The 21,145-nt window shown below is 48.4% G+C and overlaps 1 protein-coding gene across 3 annotated transcripts in view; it reads left to right on the top strand.

The window, feature by feature from the left end:
* The window catches only part of ADAMTS10 (ADAM metallopeptidase with thrombospondin type 1 motif 10), an 87,051-nt gene that overhangs the window by 9,108 nt on the left and 56,798 nt on the right, over nt 1-21,145 (top strand). For 2 of the 3 annotated variants that reach the window (XM_090027540.1, XM_090027541.1), the window contains 2 exons: nt 8,341-8,782; nt 13,531-13,895. In XM_090027540.1, coding sequence (XP_089883666.1) covers nt 8,695-8,782; nt 13,531-13,895 — 453 coding nt within the window. In that variant the 5' untranslated portion in view covers nt 8,341-8,694. The remainder of the gene's footprint in view (nt 1-8,340; nt 8,783-13,530; nt 13,896-21,145) is intronic. The other variant, XM_090027542.1, reaches the window with a different exon arrangement.

The raw sequence follows: 21,145 nt of genomic DNA, 5'->3' as shown, positions 1-21,145 counted from the left end.
TCTGTTTTCTTTCTTTCTTTCTTTCTCTTTCCTCTCAACTCTGAAATTCCAACTTGACTTTTACAAACCCCGCTAAACTCCTCCATGTTTTCAGTGTTGGGAAAGGCCAGCTTGAATCCAGCTGTGGAGTCAAGCTCACCCCTCTCTCGAGTCTGGGTTTCTGGGGTGGCTGTTGCCTTTGTTGTTGCAGCGGAGCAGGGGATCCAAATAGCCTCCTTGTCCTCGCTCCTCAACCCAAAAGTTCACACAGCAAAAGCCACCTTGGCACACGCAGCAGGGAGTGTTAGCAGCTCTCCGGCAGCGCCTGCCAAGTACAATGAATTCCTCGGAAAGAAGCAAATCGGAACCGGCCCAAGTGAGGCAGGCACGAGACTGCGAGAGGTCACGCTGTACCCTGGCCCTCACCGCGGATGGACACGGTCCACCCCGTGAGATTCAAACGAACACCCATGCCCCCCGCCGTGCACAAATTCAGGGTGCTTGCATTCGTTGTGCCTGTGAATTATTGCCATCCTGAAAGCACAACCTGAAAACTGAGGTTATGGAAAACTTTATACATGTTAAAGGAACTGAGAAGCCCTTCGTCTTCCAGCTTCTCTCCTCCTCTGCTCCTTTTCGTCCTTGTTTTGGGTCCTTCCTTCACGTGATAAAGGCTCGCGGGGGTCTGGGAAGTCGAGTGTTGTTGGGAAAAGGATGTCTTTGCGCCACTCGGTCCTTCCCCCACCTCACTTCACAAGAATTTCACAGCCCTAATTCCCAACATGTGGTGTTGAAAACATACCTACCTCCCCTTACAGCCAAGGGATTGAGGGACTCTCCCACCCCTGAAAACCTGCATAGATTTTCCCTTTGGCTATCAGGGATCCACTGACAAAATGTGGATTTTGCCCACTGGGGAGAAGGGGAGGGGGAGGCGAGGGAGGTCATAAGTCAGGACCACTGCAGTTCAGGGGCCTGGAGGTACAGAAGAGCGACAGGAAATCCTAATAGCTTTGAGGAAGCTCGTTCAACAAGAAAAACAAGACAAATTAGAAGGGTAAAGCTCAGGGGAAAATGTACTTCAACTGAGAGGCTTTCTGTCCAGAAACCTTGGAAGTGTGACAGAGTTTAAGAGCTGGAATCTCTAAGCTTAACAGACGCTGAAAAATGCTGACTTAGGAGAGAGTCGCTCCATGCTGGGCTTCTGTTTCCCTTTTGCAGTTTGCTTCACACCACCGTAAATGCAACGGGGAGGCACAGGCCCTCCGCTTTTGCAGTGGTCTTAAATGTATTGCATGCAGGCCACAACATCCAGGGTGCGTGTAGATGAAATGAGGAGCATGTGTGCGTGACGCTTTGAAGTGGGTTCAATGCTTTTGCACTTAAAGCGGGTTCAATGCTTAATGGCGTTGGCGTTTGCAGGCGGCGGAGGCATGTCGCATGTTAATTCCAGCCGCTTTAGCACACGCGGAGTTGTAATGCGCCTTAAATGACTTTGGGACTCAGCAAACTAAAACACGTCCAAGACGTTTTAGTTTGCTGCCTTATCACTGTGGAGTGAAGCACCGGGCTCCGTGTGGCTCAGGGACTGTGCAGGCAGGCCATGCAGGCAGCCTGGCAGCAGCCCGGGAAGGCAGGCTTCACCAAAGAAAAATTAAAAAATTGGCAAGCCTGATCTTTTTTTTTTCCCCCTGGACCCTGCCTGCCTGCATGAGCTGTGCAGGGGCCTGGTCCTTCCCTCCGCAGCTGCGGGGTCCCCTGGGACCCCTTGACCTGGGTGCCTGTGGACAGGTGCTGCCGGTGGGGGGTGCTGCTGCTGCTTTGGAGGGAAGCACCAGCCCCCACCACAGCCCAGGGACCACTCCACCTGCCAGCAGCTCTTCCTCCCCTACCCGCCACCGGAGAGGCAGGTAAGACACGTGTACACGACATGGGGGTTTACTTCGCCCTAAATTGAAGCAGTGTTTTTAAAAACCCACCGCTTCAATTTAGGGCCCCCGTTTTGTCTACACACACCCCTAGAGGTCAAATTGCAATGAAGCAGTATAGGCAGGATGCCAACTGCTATGTCACTGCCTCGTCATCCCCCATGACTAACCCCCACATCATCATATCCACACCGCCATCTGGTAGGATGGGAATAGCCCTGCAAGTGTCCCCCCATCTTTCTCTGTTCTTCATGACAGGAGGCTGAAGTTCAACCAGTCATTCTTCAGCCAGACATTTATTTCACTATGGCACTGGGATAGTTGTGAACTGAGTGTGACGTGATTTAAGGAAGGGTATGGACAGCTGTGTGCTATCTGCATAATACTGGAATTTGGATCTAGGGTTTCTCGTGGTTTCCTCCAGTATTTTTAAATGGATGGTGAATAGGATGTGTGAGAAGATAAAGCTTTGTGGGGACTCCTTCAATGAAGCCCTAGAGGCAGGAATGAGGATGGCCATTGAATAATAGAATCATAGAAGTTGGGTTGAAGTGACCTTGTAGATCTTCAAGCCCGACCCCCCACCTGGGCAGGAGAAAAACTGGGCTCAGATGACTCTAGCCAGGTAGGCATCAAGCCTCCTCTTAAAGACCCCCAGGGTAGGAGCCAGCACCACTTCCCTTGGAAGGTGGTTCCAGCTCCTAGCCGCCCTGACCATGAAGTACTTCTTGCGGATGTCTAATCTAAACCTCCTCTCCAACAACTTCTGGCCATTATTCCTTGTTATGCCTGGGGCGCTCGGGGAAACAAGGTCTCTCCCAAACCCTTCTGGTCCCACCTAGGGAGTTTATAGATGGTCACCATCTATAAACCTATAAACCTAAATCTTCTCTTCTGAAGGCTGAACAGGTTCAGGTCCCACAGTCTCTCATTGTAGGGTCTGCCCTGCTGTCCCCGGATCATGCGGGTGGCCTCCTCTGGACCCTCTCCATGTTGTCCACATCCCTCCTGAAGTGTGGCACACAGAACTGGACACAGTACTCCAGCTGTGGCCTGACCACATGTAGAGGGGGAGGATCACCTCCTTGGCCCTGCTTGAGATGAGCCTGTGGGTGCATGACAAGGTGCGGTTAGCCCTGCCAACCGTGACCTCGCATTGTCAGCCCATCCCTTTCTGCCTCCATGCTCTCAAGCAGGGAGTTTCCCATCTTGTAAGTGTGCTGCTGGTTACTACTGCCCACGTGCAGCACCCTGCACTTGTCAGTATTGAAATGCATCCTGTTTATGTCATCCCACTCCTGCAACCTATCCAGGTCTTGCTGCAGTCTTTTCCTCCCTACTAGCATGCTCACCTCACCCCAAATTTTGGTATCTTCAGCAAATTTAAACAGGTTGCTTTTCACCCCATCATCCAAATCACTGATAAAGAGATTGAACAGCGCAGGCCCAAGGACTGAGCCCTGGGGGACTCCGCTGCCCACTTCCCCCCAGGTCGAATATGACCCGTGCACCACCACTCTCTGAGTACGACCCTTCAGCCAAGCTGCAATCCATCTGACTGCATTGGCATCAATGCCACAGTCGCCTAGTTTTTTAATGAGGATGGGGTGGGAAACGAGGTCAAAGGCCTTGTTGAAGTCCAGAAAGACTACGTCCACGGTGACACCTGCATCCAATGCTTTTGTGACCTGATCATAAAAGGCAATCAGGTTGGTCTGACAAGACCTGCCCCTAATGAAGCCGTGCTGGTTGCCCTTGAGCATCATCCCTGAAGCCGGCCCATTACAGATGTGCTCCTTGATGATCTTCTCAAAGAGTTTCCCTGGGATTGAGGTAAGACTGATGGGCCTATAGTTGCCCGGGTCCTCCCTCCTCCCTTTTTTAAAGATGGGGACCACGTTGGCTATCTTCCAGTCATCTGGCACCTGGCCCAAGCACCACGAGCACTCGTAAAGCCGTGCCGAGGGCCCTGCAATAACCCCTGCTAGCTCCCTCAACACCCTGGGGTGGAGAGCATCTGATTTGAACATGTCCAGCTCCTCCAGAAGCTCTCTAACCCGGTCCTCCCCAACCTGAGGTCTGGAGGCGTTCCCCTCGAGTCCGTCTTGCATCGTGGTGGGGAAGTCCCGGTCCCTGCACAAGAATACAGAGGTGAAGAATTGGTTAATGATGTCTGCTTTCTCCTCTGGCGCAACCACCAGATTGCCCATAGGATCTTGCAGGGACCCCACATTTCCTGGTGCTTTCTTCATCCTCCCTATATATTTGAAAAAGGACTTTTTATTATCTTTGATTTTGGACGCTAGTCCTAGCTCTATGTCCGCCTTAGCCTAGCTCTATGTCCGCCTAATATTGCAGCCCTCTGGGTTTGTTCTGGGAGGGGGCACTGGAGTCATGAACATGTCATCTCCTCAAGAGCATTATCCAGATGACTAAGGCCATGTCTCAACTGTATCCTGGCCTAATATTTGAAGGGGTACAGAGTGTTGATGCAGTGCAGGTGTTGTTGGAATTAGCCCTTTGTTAGCTTCTCATTCACCTCATTTAGAAATGGGAAGTTAAGACACCAGGCAGTAGTTAGCCATGTTGGATGATTGGCCAAGTTTATGTCAAGTGCTGGTTTCATAATTACTGCCTGAAGTCTGTGGATTCTTGAGAGCAAAGACATCTACAGTCTTCCAAAGAAACATAAATTATTACATTTCTGCAACTGGAGAGCCCAAGATTTCCTGGCTGTTCTTCACCAGGCAAAATGGGTATGGGATAGGACTGCACGCAGTAGCTTCTAGCTCTTGTGGCTCTTCCAGTGCTTCACATTATGTAAACATCCGGAAACCTACAGAGAAAGAAATGAAACTATAGGTTTTATGCATGTGCATCAGTGTTTTCATCCTTGATAGGCCATCTTGGAATTGCTTGACTCGACCAAAAAACCTCCTTATACTTTTGTGCATGGCCGTTCATGCTCTGTTACTGACCTTCCAGCTTCATCCTCTAAAGGTCCTCTAATGCCATGGCCCTCTAAAGGCACAGGCATCTATGGGACAAGCTGAAACGGAAGGGGGAATATTGCTAAAGAGTCAATGGCAATGGGAAGTATGTGGTGTTATAATACCTGACTGGGTTTCCATGCCTTGGTCATTTCTTTGAGTACTGAGTTCTTTTTAAAAGCCTTGCAAGTTGGCTGAGTCTTCATGTTCGGGCTATTTTGACTAGAGGGGGCAATACCTCACTTTACCCTGGATGAGCTGACAATCAGGCCAGGGCACTCATGAGCTACATAACAATGCCTGTGTCCAAATCTAGGCTGAAGATAAAGTCGTAAGTGTGACAGGCTAAGTAGATAGGACTAGAGGCTACCAGAGGAAAGTCCAAGGAAGAGAGGAATGAGATGGAGCTCTTCATGCTGGTTTCTCTGCAGAGCTGTTGGTCCATGCATTGAAATCTTTGTGACCCCTAAGAACTGTGACCCATAGAAAGCAGTGCCCCATAATAACTCCACTGCCACCCTAGAAAATATTTCTCCCTTTCAGTTCTACTGGGAAATCCTTCATTTTTGGAAGTCTGTGAATTCGAAGGACATGGATGAGGACGTTGGGTTTGCAGAACTCCTGGGACATTCATTGCTCTAAAGGAAGCCTCTTGCATGGAAGAAAGCTGGGAATAACACAGCCACCCTAACCTTGGGTTTTCTCTTTCTTAGATGGCATCAAGCATTGTAGCATGAAAGGACAGCATCAGCCACAATAGGGCTTGTGGTTACCGCGCCAGGCTTTGGTGATGCAGCCCATTATGGAAGTCCCCAAGAAACTCCCAAATGACCTTGCTGTCTCTCATTTTTCATTCCAGATTTCTTCTCCAGGCTCCCTCTAGCGTTCTTGAGTATGCGGTACAGTTAATCGCTCCAGCTGTCCAATTAGTATTTGATGTAATGCAGTGCTACGTTTATTTATATTGCTTTGTTTCCTGACTTTTCAATGCTTCAAGGAAACATTGTTATGAGACTAAATAGAAAGTCATGCTATTTAAATTCTTGGATGGTAGGAGTGCCCAGAAAGAGACTTTACCCTTGGGTTTAGCTCCTTAAACCTAGGTCCATAAAGCAAATTTAACCCACAGAGCTTATAAGCACAGGTACAAATACAGTTGTTCAGGGTCCTTTGGCTTGCTGCAGAATTGGCAATTTGCTGTAAGCTGAAAGTTGTTCACTTTGACTGTCACCTGCTATCCTCCCACTAGCTTGCAAAGTCGTGCTGGACTCTTCTCTGCGTTCTTCCATGTAGCCCAGTGTCTGCAACCTTTTGCTGAAGTGGTTTCATGCTCTGTCTGTGGTTTTTAAAGTCCTCCGAGTAACATCCCCAAAGCAGCATCGTGATCCTGCTGCAGGATCTCGAAAGGCCCTTGGGGCAGATTTTCCATTATGATCTGGGTGCAAATGAGCAGAGAATCACACAGTCTAAAATGTGCTCAAATACCTAAGGGAACAGTTAAGACAGCTAGCCCCAGTGTGAGGAAGGGAACTGATTGAATGCTCCTTGGGGCATCTTTTTGTTCTTGCTACAGTGCCCAGCACTGGGGGGGCCCTGCTCCCAAACTGGAGATCCTAGGTGCTGCCACCATACAAGGATTAGCTACAGTTCACAGATGGGGAATTTGATGCTCAGAGGGACTATGGATGAATTGGAGGTCACAGAGCAAGTCAGCCTGCGACAGAGCGAGGGGAGAACTCAGGAGGCCTGCCCTGAAGTCTACCCACTAGACTACACGGCCCTCCTTTGCGAGTTAGACACAAGAGGAATCGAATCTATGAAATCTGGACAAGGCAATGATTTAATGATTCAAAATCCTTCTTTATTCAACGCATTTCTTCACCAGGATAAGTTGAGTTGGATCGCTCCGGATAATACAGAAACCACTTCCATTCTCAGTCCTTGAGCCAAAACACACACAAACACACACATACGTCAAGTAGATCTTATCCTAAGGTTCAAAAATGCCCCCTCCACGCTTTCCCTCCAGGACTGGAAACAGAAATGGGCAGTACCGGGCCTGAGCAAATCCTGTGAAACAATGTCGCTGACTGTTCAGACTTGAAATCAAGGTTCAGTTTGTGCCTGTCACCTTTTCTGTGTTTGCATTTCCAATTTGCACTTGGTTATTTGTGTGTGAGGATATCCACAAATGGGGTATTTTTATCTCCAATACTGGCAGGAAATGACTTTGAGATTCTGTATTCCATAAGTTAAACATAGGATACATTGGGTATTTGTAGAAGTTGTCCAACGGGTGAACAGAAACAAAATCACGTGACTTTTGCAGCTATCCAACACTATGAGCATTGCTTCTAATTCCCATAGACTGGCCAAAAGTGAACTGCAAGCCGGACAGCTTTCACTGAAGCGATTCATCAAACATTTTGAATAACAAATGCAACCGAGAATCTCATCATCTGTAGAGTGAAGGGCAAAATTCAGTGACTGCTTTGGTTTGAATTCTTTGGGTAGCTCTAGCCAAGATGCTGAGCAAAGGGGTCAGAAGGGGGGATGGTGGGATCTGTTAAAAAGCTGGGTTTTCCACCCAATACCATTTATTTACTGCATCTATTTTTTGTTGTCAGTAACACCAGCGATGATGTTGTCTCAGTTACACATTGAAATGCCTGGTACCTAATGATGGTTTAATGGAGGCAAGTGGTGCTACCACTTGGGAGAGCGTGCCAAAATGTGCAGCCCAGTTTGGGAACCTAACATAGTCCAAGGAACATCATAGCAGTAGATTTGTTCTTGGCTCCAACTGCCCATAGACAGATACAATTCCCCTGCAGGCAGGAAACACGGGGCACTGGGAGGGGAGACTTTTGTGGGAGACTTCCACTATACCACAGCCCTCCATGCCACTCTTGCTGCCTTTTCTGCTCTTTGTTTTTCGTCTCTCAATACCTCTGCTCTGGTGCCAGCTCCTCCAACATTTTGCAGAGGGAATTCTTTAAGGGAGAGCTTCCCAATCGCAGTCCTGATGTCTCCTAAAATGGTCCAGCAGGGACAGCAGTCTAGGTTTATGGTTCAGTTTTGAGAGATCAGGTAGCTCTTGATGGTGTCCATCACTGGCCAACATCTTCCCATTTCCCCTAAGGCCCCTTTACACCCCTCTAGCAATGTACAATACATTAACAGACCTCAAAGGCCCCTTTGCATTGAGAATTTAAGCCAATGTGTGTATGCGGGAACTAAAGCGTTACCAAACTTGAACGGGTGTAAATGATGGCACAAGATGCAGGTGACAGAGAGTCAGGTCCCTGGCAGGCTTATCAGCGCACTAGAATAATGTGGCTTGAAAATGCTGTGAATTGACTTGTTTGATTTCATGTGCCCTCTTTTCCCCACTTGCCTTCTTTTTCACACTCCCTCTCTCTCACTTTTCCCTGCTTTCTCAGTCTTCTTTCTTTAGTTTTTTTTTCTTTTTTCCTTTTACTCTTCCCCCCCCCTTCCCCTTTTCTCCAATCCTTTTTCTCCCCCTCCTCATCCTCTCTTCTACAGGGGCAATGCCGCCGAGAGGCTTTGATGCTAATTAGCACATGTTGAAGCCATTACGCCAGCCTGGGTACAGTACAATATAACGACTCTATCAGCCTCGCTGCTTTGGGGAGAGCACGGAGTGGCTGAGGATGTCTGCGAAGCAACTGAGGACTCCTGTCTCTACATAAGCAGTGGCCCAAAGAGAGACATGTTGGGACAGAGCTCTTTAGGCTGGTACAATACTCCCTGCACTGAGACAAGCATCGCAAACTATGGCAATAGCTTGGAGGCTCCTGACGTGGACTGTCATCTTCACCACGGCCGTGTGCAACTTTCCTGGTTACACGTTCCAGTCACAAGGTAGGGGTTTGCCATGGGGAAGGGGAAAGTGGGCTGGACGGTTGTGTCTCAGTAGACGGTTCCCAATGCTGGTGTGCACATGGGGAACCTCCTGTGCGAGTCCTGTTATGCTGACCACTGCACGCCACCCTGCTTGACCGGCAGTAGCGGAGCTCCTGGTGCCATCCCAGCTGTGTCTGGGGCAAAGGAATACCCTTCCACCAATGAAAAAGAAATAATTTTGGTCTAGGGTTTTCAGGTCCTTGTAGCCAGGAGCTGTGTCAAATGATAGCTAGAGAGCCGGGCTGCTTGCCTCCTTGAAAGCAAAAAGGGTCTTCGGGCCAGATAGTAATAGAGAGAGAGCTGCCGTTGCATTTCAGATGAATGAAGCATCCTAATGTGAAGACGAACTTCATAGCGAAGAGCCTTCCAAAAACGAAGGCGTTCGGGTGGGCACGTGTGCTTGCGAGCATCTGTGTATGCATGGTTGCAGGTCTCCATTTCAGTGCTTGCGGGGGTGTTTTCTGTGGGTGTGCGGATAAGCGTGGGTGCTTGCATGTGTGTATGTCCCCGTTCCATGAACACGCGCACGTGCTACCTGGCAGGGAATGTCCATCTGTGCATGTGTGTTTGCCTCTGGCTACGGATATATGGACTGGATGCTTTTTGTGCGTGCCAGCATACATGTTGAGCATGTGCGTTTAACTGTGTTTGTCCAGATGCTGGATTGACCGTGGGACACTGTGTGCAGTTGAGGCTGTGCAGCTAATTGCAGTAGGGCTACACTCCATGATGTATTAAGGCCCCCTGCATACATCTGAAGTTATCCGCCGGCAGTTACTGTCGAGTGAGACTGAACAGAGACAAAATGAAAAGCCACAAAACACACTGGGGTTGCAACGCTTTATCTGTGCCAAATGTGTAGAGCTGTCCCATTGCCGCATATGCTAGTATAAACAAGAGGTGACCGGAGACAGAATAATTGCAGACGCGGCGCAGTTCACAGCTTTGTAAAGGCAGAAGACAAACTTCGTCTGAAACAAGCCTGGGTTTTGGTGCTGTTCGCCAAAGACTCTGGCAATTCCCGTTTCTAATGTACTGGGCTTCCTGCAGCAGTCAGTTCAACTTCCCTCCATCTGCATCACCTTATTCGCCACACCAAATACATCTGAATGACAACTCGACTCCCCCGTGCAGTCCTGCCAAACCACCGCAGTGCTAACCTGCAGCACCCCCTCCAATTCTTAGCCCCGCTCGATTTGCTAGTTCATCTCAATCCAGATGTGAAGCGCCCCTTGCCTTCCAGTCTTGGGCCGCTTTGCAGGTCATTTGATGCACTAGGGTCCTGACGCAATGTACCTTTACTATTCTAGCCTTGGGCTTCTGCTAAGTAAAGGCCGTCTTAGTCTATTCTGCCAAACTCTGGAGTTGTTTGGTGATATGCAGAAGCAGAAAATATGCTGAGGCTGCCAAACACCCTTGCACATTTGACTCAAGTCAGGATTAGGACCCAAGTCTCCAGACTTGCAAAGTTGATGACCGTTTCCGTTGAGTAAATGTATTTATGACCACCCCTTGGGCACTGGCCTCAGCGTTGATGATTTTAACTCAGTTTATTCTAGTTGCCAGCTGGTAGGAAGGCCCTAAGTTCTGGGGAGTCTTGAAGATAAAAATGAGGATTAAGAACCTGGCGTGAGAAGCAACAAGGTGACAAAGGAGGAGCATGGCCATAAAGTTGGTTAACTTAGATGGCTTATGGTTGAGTAGAGGTGAATGAGGTGGGAGGCATGATGCCTGGAGATCAAGGGCCTGCAATAATCAAGTGGGAATGATATGGTAGGAATGAGAAGGAGGCGATGCCATGGAGAGGAACAGCAGTTCAGGAGGAGGAGAGAGCAGTAGGAATGGACATCAGATCTGGCCACGCCAATGCAGTGCATTAGGTTGTCCTAATTTAGTCCGAGAGCCTTTGGGGACCAGAGGTGATTTTAATGAGTGAATGGGCTGTTGCCAGGGTTCACCTCTTTTCAGGTAATGAGGTCAGGGGGAGCTACAGCTTCCTTCTCATTTGCTAGCCAGATCCTTGATTCAAGAAGCAACGAGGAAGGAGTGCGGGGTGAAGAAACAGCTGCTCTTCGTTATTTTTGTTCCCCCTAGATCAAAGCTGCCTGTGTTGGGAATCACACCTTCATTTTGCTGCATAGGCAAACCCACAGAGATTCTAGCTTTCTTAGGCACATCTTGAGCTGGAGGCTGGACCAGATGACCTCAAAAGGTCCTTTCCAGTCCCACTTGCCTACGATCCTGTGATCTCTGACAGCACTGCTGCATATCCAGGTTGGGGGTGCATCAACAGGCAAGGACTTCAGACCAGCATCACGGAAGTAGCATAGATCTACCCTGTGTGACTTACCCAGTGTCTCAGGGCATTTATGGCCCTGCAGGGACCTGAACCCAAGTTTCTCCCATTCAGACTCATTTCCTACCTACTCTACCAGCCTTCCTGGCTATGCCATGATGAGCAGAAGATCATTATCAGAGAGCCCAACCCCTGGCTCCCCACTGGCACAGCCCCTATTCCTAGCTACTGTTGTGTATGTCCAGGTGGTGGACTGGAGGAGAAAAAGAAAAAGAAAATGCTTCCAATAGGAGCAAGTTTTTCCAGGCCTGAAGTCATGACTTAAGTGGAAATAGCTGCGTTCGTTTGCCCGGCTTCTTTACACACAATGTGGGATGGTGCGGAGGAAGCTGAAGCATGGGGAATAAAAAAAAAGTCATCACTTCTGGTTGGTCAGGCCAAAGATAGGTGCCAGAGGTGTTTATGGCTTGGAAGGTCAGGAGCTAACCCCTAAACCCAGGCAGTGGGAAGGACCCACCCATTAGCGGTGGCCGAGGAAACCACGGTCAGATCCCACACTGGAAAACACACTAGAAGGAAAGCAAACTTTCCAGAGCCGGGCATGTGGTGAGAGTGGGATTTGGAGTCCAAATTTCTGATGGCTAGGAAGGCTTTGAAGATGGGTGGCGTGGAGTCAGGCAAAATGCAGCCACTGCAAGGCAGCCCGACCTCTCCCTGTTTGCTTAGAAAACAATGGTAAAAAAAAGAAAAAGATGCAGAAAGTACAGCAAGTCCCTTCCAGTTTGAGGGCAGGGTAGAGACGTCCATTCCACACCATGAATCATTCCTGCTTCTCAGCATAGGCCCACGCCAAACTGTTGGGAGTTAGGTGGAGAGTTCCCTGGAGGAAGGTTACCCCAGAGCTGCCAAATGCGGGTTACCCCATAAACTGCCAAAGGACTCACTGTACCTTCCTCCGAAGCATCTGGATGCAGCCACTGTCAGAGACAGATCTAGACAGGCTTGCTCTGGCAGTTCTTGTGACAGTTTGCTGGTCGTTCGAGACATGTTTCTAGACGCTGCAAAAAGCCAATTTCTTTGACAGGGAAAGGTGTTATGTTACTATGCAAGCACAGGCATGCATTGCGGACTGCAACCTTGTCAAATCATATTTGCTCCGTGGTGTGAGGCTGACTCAGGGACTGAAGTGTCCATAGACAGTGTGGTAGGACAAACGGATGTGTCAAAAAGCAATGAGAGCGGGTGAGTTGAAAAGGCAAGATGGCCTAGTGGTTAGCGGACCCGCCAGTGAATCATGGGCCTGGCTTCCAGTCTCGGCTTGGGCCTGCTGTGTGTTCTTGGACTCTGATTTACCACCTTTATTTTTCTTGTAAGGTTTTTAATGCAGGAACTTTCCTACCATGGGTCTGAACCGTGCCTACCCATTGGAGCGTTAGTGGTTGATGATACCGCTATAATATAAATAATCATCTTTACAGCAACAGATTTTCTCTATATTGCTCTGCAGTCTATATTTTCATTTGCTAAATACATTCTCATTTCCTCAGTGTATGGTTCTGGGTACTTTTTTCTGTGACTGAAACACCACCATATAGATAGATCTATAGAGCTATAAATATAGATCTATAGATATCTATCTATAGCTAGATCTAGCTATAGATATATAGCTATATCTATAGCTATCTATAGCTATATCTATAGCTATATCTATCTATATATCTAGATATCTATTTATCTATCTATCTATATAGATAGATAATCTAGATAGATAAATAGATAGATAGATATAGATCTATAGATAGATAGATATAGCTATAGATCTATAGATATCTATCTATCTATTTATCTATCTATCTATATAGATAGGTAGATTTATCTATCTATATAGATAAATAGATATCTAGATATGTACATAGATAAATAGATAGATATATAGATAGATCGATATAGATCTTTATATTAGTGGTGTTTCGTTTTAATCCTGGAAAAATGTGGATTTTGGGTACCTTTTTCTAATCCCAAAATTGGGGATTTTTTTTTTTAATCAGGGAAAACCAGGATCCCTGGTGATCACTTTACCAATGCCCCAAATTGCTGTGTGAAAGCGAGTCCCCAGCTGGAGAGAAGAGGAATACCAGGGGGGGAGTCTAAGGAGAGAAACTGGTCCTATTGTGGGAGATGTTGAACATCTATCCCAGACAGCGTGCAGTATTCTCGCTGCAGCCTTACTCCGGAGAAAGAGCCGGTCGCCTTTTTTCTTCATGGCATGGCCGAGCAGCTGAGAATTGCACTGGCTTTTCATTGCTGGAGTCATTGCCCATTGTTGCCCCCATGCCCCTACGTCATTGTGTCTGTTGGCCAGATTGCCTAGCTAGCTAGTCACTGCTGTTGTGTTTGTTTTGCCCGCCAGAGGAGTTCCTCTCCAGCCTCGATCACTATGAAATCGCTTTTCCCATCCAAGTGGACAAAAACGGGGACTTCCTCACCTTTGACATGAGAAGCCCGCTGAAACAACGCCCCCGGCGCAGTCTGGGATCCCTGTCCTATGAGCCATCTGAGCAACAGGTCTTCTACAAAGTCTCTGCCCACCGGACCCAGTTCCTCCTCAACCTGACGCTGCATTCGAACCTGCTGGCTGAGCACTTCACGGTGGAGTACTGGAAGCGCGACGGGATGGACTGGCAGCACGACTTCCACGAGGACTGCCACTACGCAGGCCACTTGCAAGATCGCTACCTGAACTCGAAAGTCGCCATCAGCAACTGCAACGGACTGGTGAGCCTCCATATTTGCCCAGCCGAGGCCATTGTTACTCACTATGGCCTCCTATAAAGCAAAGCAAATCTCCTAATCTTTATCACAGAATTGTACCTTGCAACGCTGATGGGTCCCAACATGCACTTCTCCACTGGAGTACAAATGATCAAATGGAGGTGGAACAGTGCGTGCTGGGATCTGGACTCTCCAGAAGCCATAGCCCTTGGTTAAAGTTATGGGTAGCCATAAGCCCTACTTGGATACAAGTCAAATTCCCATTCAGATCTGTGGGAGTCTCTCTGCTGACTTTAATTGGAATGAGCTGGGCAGATTTATAGCCCGCATTCAGATTATTTAATCTCTAAGAGATCCCACACTGAGCTCCCTTGCCTCTTTCCAACAACAACAGAGGCATTCTGCATGTACAAAAGGAGGAATGTATTGTGGAAGGGTGGAGGTTTCTCCGAGAAGGAACATTCATAAGTCAAGTGCTTATCCAGGCCTCTGTAATTAAGACAGCATCTTTAGGGACCACCATCTGTCTGCATTTAAACTGCAGACAAAAAACCCCAACCAAACAACCAAAAAACCCACCACCCAATGCCAAAATGCTTGCGCGTCTTTGCTTCAATGATATCTTAGCCAGAAATGGGGACGTGTGGTCACACTGTGATGTAAACCTTGCTGTGCTGTGATGCAATGGGTTTTCTGCAAGCAGTCACGGACATGGTGAACTGTGCTTATACTGATGAACTGTCCAGTATCCCCCCATGCAATCTCCAGAGCAAAGGCAGAGTCTAGCATCCCGCTGGTGCCAGGCACACCTATACCTTCTGTCACCTTCCACTTCCCCTGGATGGATGTGGCCATTGCTCTAACGCTTCCTCAACACGTGGGAGTTGGTGCTGCCTCCAAAAGAGTCTCTATCCCTAGCCTCTCTATCTAGACCCCTCTCCTCTACACCAAGCAGAGGGCTTGGTGCAAACATATTCCTTGAGCAAACCATGAGAAATGTCCTAGGATCATAGCAGAGCTGGAAGGGACCTCCTGAGGCCATCTAGTCCAGCCCCCTGCTCGTGGCAGGATGGTTTCCTTTGTGGGGTAAAACTAGAGAAATAGACTTTATGGGTTAGACTCATCTTTAGAGTAAAGCCCCCATATACCGCTACAGCAGTGTAAGAGGGCTCTGATTTGGGAATTAATTCACAGCCAGTCTACAGTCAGAGCAGCCTAAAGGGGCCTTACTTACTATGTACGATACCTCTGTATGTCCTGTTTCCAGTCTGCCCCACAACCAGTGGATAACATAGATCTTTCTTTCTTAATTTACTGATAGTCCCCCCGGAGTTTGCTGGAGGGTACATTTTGCACTATGAGGGATCTAACCATTAATTTTCCCCTCCTAGCATGGCTAGCAAATCCTCAGACAATGTGTGGCCAGGCGATACTTTGTCCAAGACCAGATAGTCCCATAGAACAGGAGGGGCACTGGGAGATCCCAGTGGCAAACGAATCTCCAGTCCCTCCCCAGGAGAGCACAGCAGGGCAGTGAGCATATTTTCTTTGCCTTCTGCTGGTACAGTAGCCCAGCAATGGCCTTGTTATCTGAGTTTACAGAATCAGCTGGGGGGGGCTCTTCTGTTTTAATGAGAAAAGTGGATCCAGCTGCTTTAAAGATAAACAAAGCTCTTGGATCAGAGGCAATATTTTTTATTAGACCAACTCAATAGTAGCAAAAAAAAAAAAATCTTTTTTGCAAGCTTTTGGGTCCAAACACCCTTCTGGAAGTTTATTCCTTTGCAAGAGTGTTGCTCTGTGGTGTGCAGATTAGGCAGGCTTCTTCCCTGGAGATGTCCAATGTCCATCAGAGAGGTTAGCAATGAAGTTTAAATTTTTTGGCTGCTTTGGCATGGGCGACTGGTGGGGGGGGCATGTGCCCCCCCCCACCCAATAGAACCCTCCCCCCACTGCCATCGCCTGCAGCTTCTATGGTTGCTTGCCAGCCCCATCCCCACCAACAAAACCAATGCCAGCTTCTGAAGGTGCCCCCCCCCCGCGACACAGGAGGCACCAGTCACCCATGGAGACTGGTGTAATCTAACCCAGTAGTGTGGATGCTGTCCAGCCGCCCAAAATGCCAGCCCACACTTTTGTCACCGCCTCATTCTGCCATAGCGCTTCCTCCACTAGGCCCTTCGAATGGAGGTGACTAAGCCTTCTCTGGGGATAAAAGAGGATAGTAGGGACCAGAACCTGGCCCAAGTGCTACTTTCATTTTCTTCCTCTTTCCTGCCAGAACTATTCAACTCTCACCCTCCACTGCTGCAGAGCCCTCAACATCCCATCCTGTGGCCCAACAGCACCTCCCCTTTTAAAACCTTTTTAACCGGCAGTGGAAGGAGAACCTGGCAGCCTCCTCATCCTGTTTCTTCTTCTTCTTTCAGCTCTTTCCTCTCATTGTCCATCTCATGTGCCTGGGAGAATCCAACGCTGGGTGTGTCTCTGAAAATGGGGAACCCCTGGTTTTCCCCAGTTGCAAGGCATGCCTAGGACTCCCCCAATCATCCCTCTGCTAGTGGAAAAACCCAAGGTTCCCCCATTGGCAAAAGTGTACCCAAGGGTTGTCCCACAGAATCAGGCCCCAGCTGTCCCCAGAAGTCCCTGCAGGACAACAGACAGCATCTGTTTTGCCCAATGAAGCAGATCAGCCAGGATGTGTCCCAGTATGGCTGATCCACTTCCTTGGACAACGTCTGTTTATAACCCCTGTGTCCAGTCAAGTAGAAATGGAAAAGATCCGTCTAGTTCCTCTAGTCCCTGTCCCAAGGGAGAGTGCTGGACGGACCGGTCCCTGTTGTTGCTTGCATCGTGACGGGAAGGCATGATATTTTCCTGCACATGACATGCAGAGCTGCTATTAAGGGGGTGTTTGTCACATGCTGCAGTTAGTATATGCTAATATAATCCGTAGGCTAAGGAGGCCGAAGGTGCTAGACGTCAAAGACCAAGCAACCGAGAGAATGGGCAGCAGAACTCAAGGCTGTCCCAGGTTCCCTGAATGTCCTGCCCTGTCCCCTCACACAATGCACTCATTTCTGCCTCATTGGGTAAGTTAAACTATCTGAAGTTGCAGCAAGGGAAGTTTTGGTTAGATATTAGGAAGGATTTTCTCACCAGGAGGGTGGTAAAGCACTGGAACTGGTTACCCAGAGAGGCGGTGGAAGCTCCATCCTTGAAGGTTTTCAAAACCCGGCTAGACAAAACTTTGGCTGGGATGATCTAGCTGGGGCTGGGCCTGCTTTGAGCAGAAGGTTGGACTAAATGTGACCTCCTGCGGTCCCTTCCAGCCCTCGTTTTCTATGTCAACCCCCTCCCCACTCTCATTTTGCTGTCTACTCACACCTTATGTCACCTCTGAGTTTGGCCTATGTACTTGCGTACATCCACACAACTCACACTGACCTGTGTACAACTCACAACTCTCACAACTCACCTGTCATGCTATATGCACACGCTCAGACACCTCAACACAATCCCAGCGATCGAAACACGTGCACAGTCACCTGGACGCACAGACAGTCATCCCGACACACGCACGCACCCATCCATGCTGGCATCCCGCACGCCCCGATGCACACCAACCCACCGCATCCCAGCACAGAGAGCCTGCTCACGTAACGTGCACGATGCTCCACTTCAGTTTGAACAGAATAAAAGTCACTGCGGCTTAAGTTGTCGGAAGCGAAGGGCAGGATGGTCGAGGCTCCAAAACACGCGCCGGCCGCTGGCTGCCAGCAAGGCAAGGCCGCCAGCAAGCCTGCAACAAAAAGCAGCTGGAATCGACAGGAAGCAGGCCTAGAAGCGTTTGCTGCCTGAGCCGTACAGGGGAACTGAAAAGCTTGTATTCACCAGAGAACTATTTCAATCCACTGGCTGTTTGGGATCCCAGAAACCCATGTGCCTGGGAGCACCATACATTTGCACACCTCAGATGGAAAGAGTCCAAAGTGACATTGCCCTGCATTTGCCTCTGAAGGCAGCATTTCTCCTGTAACCAGGATGTCCGAGGAGCAGCAAGATCTATTACACGGGGGGGGTGACTTGTAAATCTGCAGACCTGTGTCCTTCTCCCACCACTTCTGTTACCGAATGCGTGTGCGCTTCGGCATATCGCTGCTCTTCTGTGCCTCTATTTCTTCCTCTGTAAAATGGGGAGAATGCTACTTACCCTCCTTTGTAGAGGAATTCAAGTCCTGCAAACGAAAAAGGCTGAGGAAGTTTTAGGTATTGCTATTCACCTGGGTAGAGAGTCTCTGGAAAGCTGATCCTAAGGTTAAAAAACGTGTCTGTTCCTCTTCTATTCTACTTAGTAAGAGATTTGTAAAATCATTCGATTTTACCTGGTAAAGTATTATTACTGTTATTGTTTCTATTTTGCCTTAGAGTAGGACCTACAGCAGTGGTTCCCAACCTTTTTTTGCCTTTACCCACTGCTGGGAGCGGAGTGCAGTGACGGTGGCTCCTGGCACAGCTCATTCTTTGCGTGTGGCACTGCCGGCATTGCCCCCGCGCCTCTCATTTGGGTTGCGACCCAACCGCTGACCTAGAGGCGGCCCATTGAACTCAGAATCTCATTGTGCCAAAGCTGTACAGACCCAGAAAAAAGGTGATTTGTCCTTGCTCCCATTGTTCTCTCCCCTGAAAATCGGTCCACTGTTAATAGTCAAACTGTAGAGACAGGAATGATACAATGACATGATATGCCAGTAGACAGGCAAACACCTACATGTCAGGTCTTTGGGGTGGGGATTGTCTCAGTGCTCTGTGTTACTACAACACCTGGCACAGTGGGCTCCTGCTCGATGGCTGGAGCAGCTTAGATCACAGCTTTAGACTCCACTACTGGTGACGTTTGGATCCAGAGCCTAAGCAAATCTAAGCTTTGTGGATCAGGTCTTCATTGAGCACCAGCTCCATAAAAATGAAATCCCCCGGGCCAGTCCTGCAAAGACAAACACATGTACTCCTGTAAATTGTCCTCCTGAAGTCAATAAAGCAACTTGGGTGCTCGAGTTGCCTTATTAACTTATAACACTAAACCCAAGCTCTTATCTGTCTCTCTTTTCCTCAGCAGAACTCAGTGTTTTACAGGGGCACCGGTATGTGTAAGGGTTTGCAGTTTTATATGCCAGAGTTTGCAGGATTTGGGCCCTTATCCTCCCAGCCTGGTTATAAGCAGGGATCCTGATTTTGTCTGATTTAAAAAAAAGCCAATTTTCAGTAAAAAAAAGTAAATCCAAATCCACATTTTTTGGTGATTTAAATGAAACACCACAGGTAGATAGATAGATAGATAGATAGAACTACCTATCTATCTATATCTATATATAGTGGCATTTCATTTTTCCGTGATTTAAATGAAACTCCACTACCATATAGATATATACAGATATAGATATCTATATCTAGATATATCTCTATATAGATATCTAGATATATCTCTATATAGATATCGATATCTATTTATCTATAGATATAGATTAAAATGAAACACCACTATATATCTATATCTAGATAGATAGATAGATAGATAGATAGTGGTGTTTCATTTTAATCATGGGAAAATGTGGATTTGGGGTTACTTTTTTTTAATGAAAAATTGGGGATTTTTTTTAAATCAGAGAAAACCAGGATCCCTGGTTAGAAGCTAACAGGACAAGCCGTTCAGCATTCGTCTCTGCTCTGCAGGTGACTTGAGTGCATTGCAGACAGGATGTCCAGTTCAGCTCCCACACAAACCACAGCTCTATCCCGGCGGACTCCACGCGGCCCCCCTTCAGCAGGCGCTGGCCCGTTGGAGAACAGCGAGAAGTAGTGTTTGGCTCACCCTTGTGACGGGGATAGTGGCAGGGCCTAGAGGTGACAGCCCTGCAAAGAGCCAGAGAGGAATCCCTAGACAGAGGGAACGACCTGTCTCTAGCAGCACGGCCACGCTCTCCCTTCCTGCTGCTCTGCCATAAGCCGGCGGTGACCTCCTTCTCCCCGTCCCACAAAGCCGGCAGCCAGCTGGCTTCGCAGGCCGACACTCGGCTTTCCGTCGGAGTCCTTGCCAGGCTAACCTCACACTACCTCGCTTGTGTTTGAAACGGTGGAGCTGGGCCAAGAGCAACAGAGCTTGGTGCAGAAGGAAATCCCCCGGCACTCTGTGGAGATGGGGACTTCACAGGGCGCACACTGCCCTGATTCAGCTTTCCTAGTGGGGCGGGAGGGTGGGGAAGGAGACAGAGAAAGACCTATTAAGGAGGCAGCTTTGACCCCTAAAAAAGGCTCGCCCCACTCGCTCAGCAACAGCACTTTTCGTGAGAGTGCACCTTCCAAACAAGCATTGCAGGATGTTTTCGAGGCATTTTCATTGCCCAGGCAGCTCAGTATTGTTATTCCCCTTTTAAAGAGGAGAAAGCTTAGGGACAAAGGGGTGATGCGCCTTGCTGAAGGCCAAGCCGTGGCAGAGCTTGTAACAGATGCCTCTGTTCTCAGGGCTGTGCTTCAGTGCCTAGGCTGGAGAGGAAGGATGGTTCAATGGTTAGGGTGCTACCCTGGTATTCAGAGTACCCAGTTCTTGCTCTCTTCCCTGTCCCTGTAACCAAGTCACTTTGTCTTACTGTCACTCCACTACCCAACTGTAAAATGGGAGGAATAGCACTGCCTTACCTCACTGCCGTTGTATGAGAATAGATTCAGTAGGAGCGTTGAGGTGCTCAGGTATTACAATAATATGGGGCAGGTAGGTATGTACCTTGGATAGGGTTTCTCCTACAGACCTTGGAGGACCCTGGTAGATCACCTGGGTCAGTAGGCAGAACTGGAGCTTAGTGGTATGTAGGGAAAAGTATTTGCAAACTTCTCCTGGTTCGGAGGCAGATTTTGATCAGGCCCAGGTCTCCCCACTCTTTTCCACTGCTTCTTGTGGATGTTGTTAAGATCCGCGTTTCACATGCACAGCCATTTCTAGCAAGTTAGAGAGCTGAGAGATGTTCAGCCAAAGGGAAAAAAACACAAAAGGAAGGAGGGGTGCAGGTTGTAGCCATGTTGGTCTAAGGACATAGGCAGACAAGGTCCCTTGGGTAAATCTGATATCTTTTACTGGACCAACGCAAAGTCTTTTGGACCAACTCACAGTCTTTTATTAGACCAACTCAACTTCAAGAGGAAGTAGGTGAAACAGGCTATGCCAACCACTTAATGTAGTAAATTGTGGCAGCAGAGCT

Source organism: Crocodylus siamensis, chromosome 14, assembly GCF_052110815.1.
Source record: "Crocodylus siamensis isolate JL-2025a chromosome 14, ASM5211081v1, whole genome shotgun sequence".
NCBI lineage: Eukaryota > Metazoa > Chordata > Crocodylia > Crocodylidae > Crocodylus > Crocodylus siamensis.
The sequence above is the reverse complement of the archived record's forward strand: the minus strand, read 5'-3'. Positions and strand labels throughout refer to the sequence as shown.